Genomic DNA, 12,136 nt, shown 5'->3' on the forward strand with positions numbered 1-12,136 from the left:
GCACACACAGTAGCTGGTATTTTGGCCCATTCCTCCATGCAGATCTTCTCGAGAGCAGTGATGTTTTGGGGCTGTCGCCGAGCAACACGGACTTTCAACTCCCGCCACAGATTTTCTATGGGGTTGAGGTCTGGAGACTGGCTAGGCCACTCCAGGACTTTCAAATGCTTCTTACGGAGCCACTCCTTTGTTGCCCGGGCGGTGTGTTTTGGATCATTGTCATGTTGGAAGACCCAGCCTCGTTTCATCTTCAAAGTTCTCACTGATGGAAGGAGGTTTTGGCTCAAAATCTCACGATACATGGCCCCATTCATTCTGTCCTTAACACGGATCAGTCGTCCTGTCCCCTTGGCAGAAAAACAGCCCCATAGCATGATGTTTCCACCCCCATGCTTCACAGTAGGTATGGTGTTCTTGGGATGCAACTCAGTATTCTTCTTCCTCCAAACACGACGAGTTGAGTTTATACCAAAAAGATCTACTTTGGTTTCATCTGACCACATGACATTCTCCCAATCCTCTGCTGTATCAAGATGTGTTTTTTGGCTTTAGCTGGTAGGGGTGCGTGTGTGCGAGAGACATTGTGTAGCTCAAACCTGAAAATGTGGCTGAATCTCAAATCAGGCCACTCAAAAAAAGCCTTGTCCTTGTTCAAATATAAAAAAACGATACTCAAGAGAGGTGGCTACTGTTTTTCTGTTACCCTCCTGCTGTAGGTTTTGGTTCCCTATGAGAGAAACTGGTGGGTTTTTAAAAGGATGACCTAGATTCCTTTTACTTTGGCGTAGTGCAGATGATACTGTAGGGGGCAGTGTTGAAGCACAGTCTGTTATCATTACTGCACCGCCTGTGCTGCATGGGAGACCGCCTTGGAATACCAATGAATGTGGTCTTTTTTTTTTTATCAGCTCAGTCTCTTTTTATCTCTCCTTGTTCACTCACTCGATCTTCATCCCAGTTCTTCCTACTCTTTTCTTAGCGCTTTCTTTGCTTTCAAATCCACCTGTTTTCGTCCTTCCTTGTGCTTATTCCTTCTCAGTCCGTCTCTTTTAACGTCTGCCTGTTTCCCTCGCTGCTTTTGTCGCTGTTTGAGTTGGGGGCTGTCAGCAGGTCTGAACTGTGCAGTCATTTGTCACACGACTGAGGGGAAGAAACATCTTTTATTGATGCTGCCCTCTTGTTGCTCTTTTTTGTGTCTCAGTGTCTCAGGCCATTTGGTTTTTGCCCTCTTCACAAGTGTCATCTTTGCTGTTACTGGGGACTCATCTTTTTATGTTTCTTACAATCTGTTTTTGGCTGTATGTAGAAGAAGGTTCAGTTCTCCCCCCTCAGTGACGGCTGTATGACAGCTATCATTATTATTATGATGATGATAATGGACCCTATCAGAAACAAGATGTTACATCACTGTTACTATTATTATTCACAAATGGACCTTCAGACATGAATACAGCACAGCTATGAGACGAATGGATCTGAGCCATGTTGGATGAGTTGCTATTTATCATCACCTGAAATTCAGGTCAATAAAGATAAATCATGCTGCTGTGGCTATTTACATGACAGCCTTTGAAAAATCACCAGGATACCCCCCACGCATCACATAGAAATCTGCCTTGTCATTCCCCTTTTATTATACATACTGCGAGATTTCAAAACTATATGGAAAAAGGGGAAAATGCAACAGGGACCTGGTTTCATTTTTAGCTATTTATACTATGAGATTGAGCAACTGGAGGACCAGGTTCACTGTCGTATCTTTTTATTATTCATTTATTTTTTTCCCCAGTTCTATTTATCTAATTTATGGGTCTGCTCTGGACTTGCTAAATGTTCAAAGATGGTGTGATGAAGAGCTGAAAACAGCCACGTTTTCATCACAAAAAAAAGGAGGGAATGAGTAATGATGGAAAAAAATAAATAACTAGCTGTTGCACACAGTCAAGCGTAAGTTCTTATATCTGTTTATACATACGTACTTATGTACATTTATTATGAATTTTAGCCAAAATTAAAGATTAAGAGGTTTAAGATTAAGCGATCACAGTGTGGAACAGTCAAAAGGCCCCGAGCTGGTGACTGGTGAGGCAGATCGCTGTAATAAGGTCTCAACAGGTCCGTTAAACATACAGGAGTCTGGCCGTGTAGGGCTTTATATGTAATTAAAAAACATTTTTTAAGTGCATTTCTGAATTTCCTTTTTTCCTTTTGGATGCTAATGAAAAAAAGCAAGAACAGAGGTGATGTGTGGCCATCGGCTACGGTAATTTGTTAGCAACCTAGCTGCTGTGTTCTGGACTATTGAGAGGACTGAGCAATGAAAGTAAAAAGTCTGTTGCCATAAGCTAGTGTGAAAAAATGTAATTGTCTATTATGTGTGTATTAATTCGAAGTTATAGGAGTACATCCCCAATGCTCTAAATGACTGTTAAGTAAAAAATAAAGATGTTTATGTTAATAGTGTTATTACACGTGAAGAAAATGCACTAGTTACATCCTCAGAAATCTTTGTTGCTGACCAGCAGTGCACGCCTAAAGATATGAAGTTTGCTGTTATAGGTTCTTTGCTTAATGAATGACCATTTGTGATCCATTTCAGATGTAGACAAACTAAAAATTTGTCAGTGTTGAAAGTGTTTGTGGTTAAAGTGCACCTACATTTAACAGTAGCAAATTTATTGGTAAAAGGAGTCTTTGGTTAATGATTTATCTGGATTGATGCTCTCTATAGGTGTGATGGGGAAAAAAGCAAGAAAATTACAAAAAAAAACCTAAAAACCAACGTGATTTTCTATTTTGTCTCTTAGATAATACCACACACAAGACCTACATCATGATGGAGGCAAGACTGGGGGCTCTGTTTAAGTCAGAGAGCGAGTACACTATCCTTGACAAGTGAGTACAAAGGCTATATAAGTGAAGAAAAAGATAAAAAGTTCAAAGGATTAAATTTTTAAAAATGTGCACACTTCAGTCTGTTGGCACCAAAGTGCAGCGGTCTGTTGCTGAGCTACTGGGGAAGTAATTTCCCTTAGGTGAATAATACTGTACAATACAGTCCTACTTTATTAACAAGAAGTCAGCTAGCAACCAGAGCTGTGAATAAAGGGCACACAAAATACGAGCCAGCAGCTGCTGTTTCTTTTTGTTAGTAGCATTTCTAGATTTGTGCCCTGATTGCTGGCGTCATGACTTACGTTAGTTGCCTTAATTTGCTTTCCAAAATTAAAGCTGTTTCAGCTGACAAATGCTTCTGAAAAGCAATAAAGAGAAACAAACCGCGTTGTGTTATGTAGTTACTGAAGCATTTCTAGATTTTTATTTTTTGTTTTTAGTCTCAATTTAATTGGAAAAAGTTGAAGTGAAAGTCTAGATAACAATACATGATTGTTTTGGAAATATAGTTGTTATTATATAATTATAGTTATTTATGTAATGTTAACATTTTGTACTTGAAACCCAGCTGCTGCCTTTTTCAACGAGTAAGAAACTTGTATTTAATGTTTCTTGTCAAAGGTTTTTTGTTGAGTTATGACTTTAAAATTTATAACAGCCAGATTAGGAGAGGTTGTATTTTACCAGCTAAGTGTTGTTCTTTGCAGCAGAAAGGGGAACAATTCCAATTTCTCAGCTCACTGGATGAGTCTGGAGCACAGGGAAAGCACATAGCAGAAAAAAATAAAGCGTAGTGAGATGACGAAAACAAGTGAGTGAATAAAGACTACAGAATTTACTGAAACCTGATGGAGCAAATTTCTAGGCATGATTTATCCCCTCTCATCCTGTATATCAGATAACTGAACCGGTGATGTAAACAAGACAAAAAAAATGTCCTTCCTCTTCTTCTTCCACAAGGACAAAACCCTTAAACACAGACGCCTTTATTTGAACTATGATTACAGAAACGGTGCATCAGGACTGTCTCAGCTGCCAATATGAACGCAGCCCTTAAATGGAGATCTCACAAAGATCCTGAGGCAATTTCTGTCCTTACCAAGTGAAATCACCTCCCTTTTTAAAAAGAAAAACATTTAACGTCTGTCCTTTACTGTGAGATAAGTTATAAAAATTGTATCGTAAAGATGATTTGTCTGAATTTTTTGGTGTGAGTCTGAGAGGTGAAATTCAAGGCTAAGAACGTCCTCAAATTACTCTCCGCTGCTTCTAAGGCTTAAACACCATTACATAAAGCTACTGCTCACAGTTCTAGCTCAAGGTGACTGAGATAAGTCCATCAACATGTTGTTCTGCTCCTTTCTTCTCATTTATTTTGTGCGAGCTCAACAGTTGGAGGGACACTGTTTAGAAAGATTTTGGTGCGGAAAAACAAACTGGTGTCTGGATTTAAAAAGTGGAATCAATATGAGGAAACGTCTTTTGTCCTGTGAAGCTGTGATGGTACAGCGTTTCTGCTGGTTTGTGTCTGCAGTAATTATGAATTAAAGTTATTGTAGGAAGGTTTCAAGTGTTTTATTTGCTTTTTAGATTTCCTGGTAAGACACTGAAAGGGAAAAAATACAAGCCTCTTTTCCAGTACTTTGCAAAGGTTAGTACAGTTTTTCTTCCTGGTTGTTTCACAGTTATGTCTAATGTTTTTCAGAAACTAAACAGTATGCCTGTCTTTAATTAACACAGCACAGTGACACCTCTATTTACATCTAAATGCATCCATGAGTTTGTATTGTTGCTGTACTACTCACCCTGTCCTCACCCTTCATCTAATATCTTGTCATTTTTTTAATTCAGTGTTCAGAGAAAGGAGCTTTCCAGGTTTTGACGGATAACTATGTCAAAGAGGAAGAGGGCACAGGAGTGGTCCACCAGGCACCTTATTTTGGAGCTGTAAGTAGGATCTTTTCTAAAATCATGCAACTGTGACAACATGCAATGCTCATTACATAAGGGGGAGCTGCAAAAAGTAAAATTAAATGTTAAAGAAGTGTTGCTCTTGGTTTGTAGTAATCATAAAAAGCAGAAAAATTAAAGATTCAACTGATGAGTTACTTCATAGATTCTTGGGATGCTATTTTAAACAATTATCTTATGAGCGTCAACATCTTATGTGGATTTATTGGGTGTTTTTATCTGATGTAGGATGCTGTGTTTCTTGCCTGATAATTTAAATTCTTTTAATTAAATGTATGCATTTAAGATGAGATGAAATGAGCACACACATTTTCAAATTCATTTCAAGTTGAGGTATATTGTTGTCGAGGAGTGTTTGTTTTGAGTGCTATGGTATCAGTGTATTGAGTCCAATGCAGTAGTGCTATCAGATGTATTGGGTCATTGCTAATAGGTTAGATGGCCTTGCCAAGGGTAGACAAGTGCCCCAGTGGCTATAGCCAGCTTGGAATACCAACCAACTGTCTTAGCTTTCTGTACAGCAATCTCTGAACTGTTAACAACACCCTTGTAGTTAGCATCTCATTTAAATCTGCATTTAATTTTTTAATTTACTTAGTTGTCACAATAATTTTGATTTTCAAAAAAAATGAAAAAGATCTTCTTCAGTTAATAATACCATATCAAAAACAAGCACATTAGCTCTGAAGTTGTACAGTAAAAGGGAAAGAACTGTCAATTTATGTTCTTCAAATTGTATTGTATGACTAGATGTGAAATGACCATGTGACACATCTGTCTTGGGTTTTGACAGGCTGTTTGAATACAAATTACATCTGCAGCCGGACAGTGCTCAGATCTTTCATGCATAGCTGTCACATACCAGCAGTGCTTGTTTCAACACTGCAAAAAAGCATCCAGCTCAACAAGGAATTTAATATGGAGTCATAACATATCTTTACACTGTCGAAACTGGGTTCACTTTTGGTTGCACCTATATGCAGTAATGGAATTGTAAAGTGAGCTTAAGATGAAATGATCAACATTAAGATTGTGTACTCTAATTTATTTCATTTACATTTTCATTACATGTGACTTTTGTTATAAGTGGATATTTGTGACACACAGAGAGAGATTAGATGGATGGATGGAAGCATAGATAGATGGATACTTTAGATGATCCCACAAGGGAAATTATTTTGTTACAGCAGCAGGATAAATAACAAAGAGTTAACTTAAAAGTGCCGCAGGCACTGCATAAGGGCCTTATACTAGGCAATGCAAAAGTTTATATATACAGTGAAAAAAAACAAAAGTAAAACTGTAGTTGACATTGTGCAAGAGGGTAGTGCAAATTGTATTTGTAAAATAATAAATAATATGTATACTATAAATCTAAGAAAAACAGCCGTGAAAAGGTTTAATACAGAAGACTGTATTGATAATAAAGATGCCAGACAAACCCATCTCTAAACTGTAATATCTCTCTGTAGGATGATTATAGGGTGTGCACTGAATACAACATCATCCAGAAGGACCAGGCTCCTATCTGCCCTGTGGACGCCTCGGGCTGCTTCACTTCAGAGGTCACTGACTTTGTGGGACAGTATGTCAAAGTGAGTGACACTTCATGCATTTACATGCAGATTAGGTTAGCAAACATTGCATGTATTCTACCCACAATAGGAGCCGCTGATATGATACACATGATAAATATTTAAACATTATTGATAGCTGGATTAATTCAGTGTTTCATTTTCTGCCTTATCAGTTCACACTCCTCAACTGTTCTCGATTTCCTCCATTTGTATCTTGGAAATGCGTCTTTTCTTAATAGACTTTCTCTTTCTAAAAGATTTCATGATATGTGCCAAATTTCTGTTGTTAGTCCTCTTTAGAAATATGCTTTAGATATATTCTCTTTAGCTATACTTGCAATAAAATGTTTTACCTTTAACTAATTCTTAACTCAAACTGTCTAAATGTGAAGTTGAGGGAATCTGTGTCAGAGCAGTCTTCTGGAAAAACTTGCTGCCAAAGCACATTGTCATTTACCAGCGCACTGGATAGCCTCTTCAAGTCTGTCACACCCAACTAGAGTCCTAAGAGAATAATGAGTTAAAAAGAGCATTCATATATGATCTCATCACTATTTCACATCCTGGTGCAAAGGCCAGGGAGTGACCTGCCTGGCCACTAACAATACAGCGTTAGCTAATAAAGAGTGTGCAGCCACAGTTCTCCGAAAGTCAGTCATAATCCACTTTTGAAATGTGTTAAAGTGTAGCGTGAGTTTCAAGGGTGTCTGAGACATTCTTTATTACTGCATAAAAACTCAGAGACAGTCTAGGGGACTGTCAGTCGCAATATTTGCTACACAAGAAGCCAAAAGAGCAGCCACTCTTCTGTAAATTGAAAAACAAAGCCGGTATCTTACACAACATGAGAGCTGCATCTTACAGCCAGAAAAGTCTGCAAGTTAGCAGTGCCAGCAGAGCGAGAGTTCAAAGTCCGTCACCTTCCCGGTGCCGTGGAGCTTCTTATGACAGCCGGGGACGCTCGGGTTATCATGGAACTGCCATCGAGGTGGGCACAGAGATACATCAGCACCATGCCAATGAGAAAGAGGAAATGCAGGAACTCAATGTCAAGTTCGCAGGATACATTCAGAAAGTTCAGGCACTCGAACAGAGAAATGCTTCTCTTCAAGCTGAGCTAACTGCCCTGCAGAGCCGCTATAAGGGAGGCCCCACGGGCATCGGAGAAGAATACGAGCTCAAATTTAAAGAGGTGCGAGAGCTAATTGAGGTCCTGACTAATGAGAAGGGAGCAGCTGATATTGAACGTGGCTACATCGAAGAAGAAGTAGAAGTTTGGAGACTTAAGCTGGAGGAGGAGCTGGCACTTAAAGAAGAAGCAGAAATGATTCTGAAGGAGTTTCGTCAAGATGTTGACAATGCCACGCTGCAGAAGGCTGAGCTGGAGAAGCGCATAGAACAACTGGTGGCCGAAATAGAGTTTCTCAAGAAGCTGCATGATGAAGAAGTGGCTGACCTCATGAAGCAGATTGAGGACTCAAAAATTAGTGCTGAGATGGATGGCGATCGCCCTGATCTGGCTGCTTATTTGCGTAACATGCGTGCAGAGATAGAAGCTGTTGCTGCTCGCAATGTCCAAGAAGCAGAGAAGTGGTACAAGACCAAGTTTGACAATCTCAAGGACCATGCTGGCAAACATGAAGAACACATGAAAACCATGAAAGAGGAGATCACCACCTTCCACAACCAGGTGACAGATCTTCAGAATCAGATTGATGGTCTGAGGGCTCGCAATGCCGCCCTGGAGCAGCAGCTGGAGGACATGGAGATCTCCCACATGGATAAGGTGGGGAACCTAGACAGTGTCATCGCTCAGTTGGAGTCTCAGCTCTGTGATACCAAACTGGAGATGACCAAGTATCTCCAAGACTACCAGGAACTGCTGCACATTAAGCTCAAGCTGGATGCAGAGATTGCAACCTACAGGAAGCTGCTGGAAGGAGAAGAGGAGAGGTTGGGAATTCCCAAAGATGTCTAATTACATGGGAGAGGATCAGCGGCGAGTTTAAAGAATGGTCACAAAGAGGATCCGCAGAGTATCATGGAGTTTCAAGATCAGTTCACTCTATTTCTTACCCTTATTCTTTCTGCGGGCTTTTTAAAAATGTGTTTTTCTGAGCACAGATGCCAACACCTCTCCTGACACTTTGCCTAGACATGACTCCACTAATCAGGTGTTATAAATTTTGGGTACATATTTTTTGACATGAACTCTGCCTGCATCATATAAGGAAGAGTTTTGATCTATTCTTGTAATCTTATATGTATGCTTGTGTAGTTTTGGATTTCCCCTAACAGTTTATTGAGATATAAGACCCAGCCCTTTCCTACTCCTTATTTGTCTGTGATCATATTCTCCTTATGTATTCTCAAAATGATCTTCATTCCTATTCATTGCCTTCCTGTAACTCTTGAATGTTTGGGGGGTTTTTTTTTTGGAGTCCTCATTTCTCCTCGTTGCTTTCCTTTGCTCATGCTTATGCAGTACCCCTGCTAAATTTATCTTCTGTCTTTTCCCAGAAAAGACTGTTGTACCTTCTCTGTTATCACTTCCCTTTGCTACAGTTTGTCACTTTTTGCCATCATTGTCTCTCTTTATGAAGGTTTTGGACCCGTCTGTCTTCTAAATGAAACACTCAACTCAAGCAAAGCAATATATAATCGTAGTATTGTGACTGATCTTTACAGCAACTCCAGTTAATTCTGAATGTTTTGACAAAACTGTTGACCATTCACACTAATGTTGACCAATTTAATAAAGATTTAAGTGTGTGCATACAAAATATTAGTAATGAATGTTCTTTAACATGTTGTCATTTCCTAATTTGTCTTTTCCTACAAATAATAAATTGAGTAGACAAACAAATGCCCATTTAATACATAGCAAACCTAATCCCTCACGCAATTTTTCCCTGATAAAATAGCATTCATAAAAAAAGGATAAATTGTTTTTCATAGCAATTCAAAAATATAAACACTACAAAGAGTGTTTCTGATTATTTGCCACATTCAAGTTCTTATCAAAGTCCTAATAGGAAGACTGAGTCTTTTTTTTAATGCATAATTTGCTTTTCTTCTTTTAGTGGATAGGTTTCACATGATTTTTGTTATTCAGAGCATAAAATTTGGTCTGTTTGTTTGGAGGTGTCAGGGCAGGGTCGGGTTAGGACCGTTATCTTGCACTTAAGAAAACCCAGATTTTTACTATGATTTACTACAAATTCAAACGATGCAGAAATAGATTTGGCTCATGTGGTGTTTCTTTAGAAATAATGTTCTCACAGTCCTCCTTCATCATTTATAGCAATCTCTCTATAAAGGTGATAAAATGCAGCATCTGACCAAGTCAAGCCCACTGAATTTGGATTATTTTTGCTATTTTCTATTCTTCATTATCCTGTAAATAAACTGTAAATACTGTGGGTGTCACAACGGGACTAACTTTTATGCAAATCTAAACTTTCACCCTATATTATTTTTCATCTGTGCAAACTGGGTTTGGTTGTGTAGCTGGGGTAAGTAAGATGCACAAACAGAAAATAAATGAGCGTTTTGGAACCTTAAATCAGATGCAGATTAATTACAAAGAAATCACATGCATGTGAGTAATTTTATAACATACTGCTTAAGTCTTATTTATGTTGAATTGGCCAGGTGGTGAAATTATTTCATTCTCTCAGTGCCAATTTTCCTGTGCACATCACAGGTGTATCTTCATGCTTTAATGAGCATGGGTCAGGACACAACAAAATTTATCCCTGGGTGAAAGAGGGGTGGGAGGCTGGCATGGGAACTCTCTGCAAAGAGGTCACGGCCACCTGCCAAGCACTTGCTGAAAAGTCGTATCTATGAGCATCCTGTGAATTGCACTTGGCTAGAGGGACATAAAATATGGGATGATAAGACCCCATATTAGACTGTTTGCCATAAACACTGAGCTCCATTTTTCATAGTTGTATGGGTAGACTGGCCTTGGTTGCAAAATTACCTTGGATTTTCTGCAAGAAAAGTCATACTCATATTGAAGTTTCCAGAGAATTCCCCTGATCAAGGTCTATTCACCAAGTATTAAAGGTATGGTAGCCCTGAAGTGTACTGAAAATCTTCTAAGAAATAAAATGTAAAAACTGAAAGTTGCTCAGTAAACATCCCATAATAACATGCTATTAGGATATGTGAAATATGTTAGGTAGAGACAGTTATTATTGATATAATACTATGGAGCATAATATAATGTAGCGCTGCAGATATCAGTTATTTCAGTAATAGAGTATTCAATCGATTATTTCTTCAATTTTTCGAGTAATTGGAGAAAAACGTATTTTTGGCTTATTAATGAGAAATAACAGTTGTTCAAAATGAACTATTCACAGGTTTCCATTTTAAAAATACACCAGTGCCTGCCTGAATAAAGGCTCCGCCTCTTTGCTCTTCATCCTTTTTGTGTAGACGGACTCTGGCTCCACATTAAACTGCTCACATGGTGACACCTGAGTGCTATGGAGGTGTGGATTAAACAGATCTTTCGAAGCAAAGAAATTTGCACCGATGACTTTCTATAATGAAATTATTCAAGTTACTCGATGAATTACTGCAGCCTTAATTGATAGAACTAAACTTTAAATTATTTCACTATTGTCCACTGTATGGTGACCTTGACAGTATAAAAAATGGACGCAACTGTCACCTGTCGGTTTGTGAAGTCCAGCTTCGAAGCTGCAGTCATCTTCTTGGTAGCAAACAGTAGATGTGAAGAGGAGGGGAAGAGACTGTGAAACTGCATGCTCAGTAGATCTCCATTAGCCAGTGAGTGGCTCTCATTAGCCAATGAATGCACAGCTTCATAACACAGATAATCCTCCAGTTTGCTGCCAGATATGACCAAGATTTACAAAATTGACTTAATTTTTTTTATTCACTATAATCCAAAATGAGTGACTGAGCCCTTAAGGTCAAGAGGAAAGTGTTTACAGAGGCCAGGATAGACAGCTGTTTTCTCGTAGACTTGTATAGGACGAGAAGTTTTGCTGCAACCTCCATCTGGTGGTCATAGATTGATACAATGCACGTTTAAGGCTTTTCCACGGTGACATATATTGTCTTGCCCAGAAGCTATGTCTGTCTTTTATACTCTCTGTGGTCTGTAATAAGATAAGATAAGATAACCTTTATTAGTCCCACACGTGGGAAATTTGTTTTGTCACAGCAGGAAGTGGACAGTGCAAAAGTTATGACGCAAAAATTAGAATACAATAAGAATAAATACAGTACACAGCTGTACAGAATAGAATAAAATAATATACTATATACAGTAGAATAAAATAGAATAAAAATATACAATAAGATAAAAATAGAATACGAATGCTATATACAAGAATACAAATGCTATATACAAGAATAAGGATAAGGATAAGGATAATAAGGACTCGATTTAATTCTGTCAATTTATACAGTGCATAAAATGACATTGTGCCACTTATTTTTTACTATTAAATGTTTAACAGTGCTGAGATATTGTATTTATGTAATATTTATTTATTTATTGTGGAAAAAAACAGTACTGCAGGTTTTTTTAAAAAGACGATATGACACAAATAGTGTACTTAAAAACACAAAACGTTCACTGCAGTTTTCATTCAACTAGATACAATTATTGCATGATCTGAAGTGTGATTACTGTTAGATGCTTATTC

At 38.3% G+C, this 12,136-nt stretch overlaps 2 protein-coding genes across 2 annotated transcripts in view; both read left to right on the forward strand.

Moving 5' to 3' along the window:
- Positions 1–12,136, forward strand: part of iars1 (isoleucyl-tRNA synthetase 1) — a 64,014-nt gene that overhangs the window by 14,811 nt on the left and 37,067 nt on the right. Inside the window, exons 8-11 of the mRNA XM_085354287.1 lie at positions 2,808–2,895; positions 4,486–4,546; positions 4,747–4,842; positions 6,339–6,461. Of these exons, the coding sequence (XP_085210413.1) occupies positions 2,808–2,895; positions 4,486–4,546; positions 4,747–4,842; positions 6,339–6,461 (368 nt within the window). The remainder of the gene's footprint in view (positions 1–2,807; positions 2,896–4,485; positions 4,547–4,746; positions 4,843–6,338; positions 6,462–12,136) is intronic.
- Positions 7,112–8,672, forward strand: vimr1 (vimentin-related 1). Its single transcript, XM_085354286.1, has one exon. The coding sequence runs from the start codon at positions 7,288–7,290 to the stop codon at positions 8,419–8,421; it is 1,134 nt and encodes a 377-aa protein (XP_085210412.1). The 5' UTR covers positions 7,112–7,287; the 3' UTR covers positions 8,422–8,672.

Source organism: Diplotaxodon limnothrissa, linkage group LG5 (assembly GCF_057381915.1).
Source record: "Diplotaxodon limnothrissa isolate DT_005_m linkage group LG5, D_limnothrissa_male_GT1.1, whole genome shotgun sequence".
Lineage (NCBI taxonomy): Eukaryota > Metazoa > Chordata > Actinopteri > Cichliformes > Cichlidae > Diplotaxodon > Diplotaxodon limnothrissa.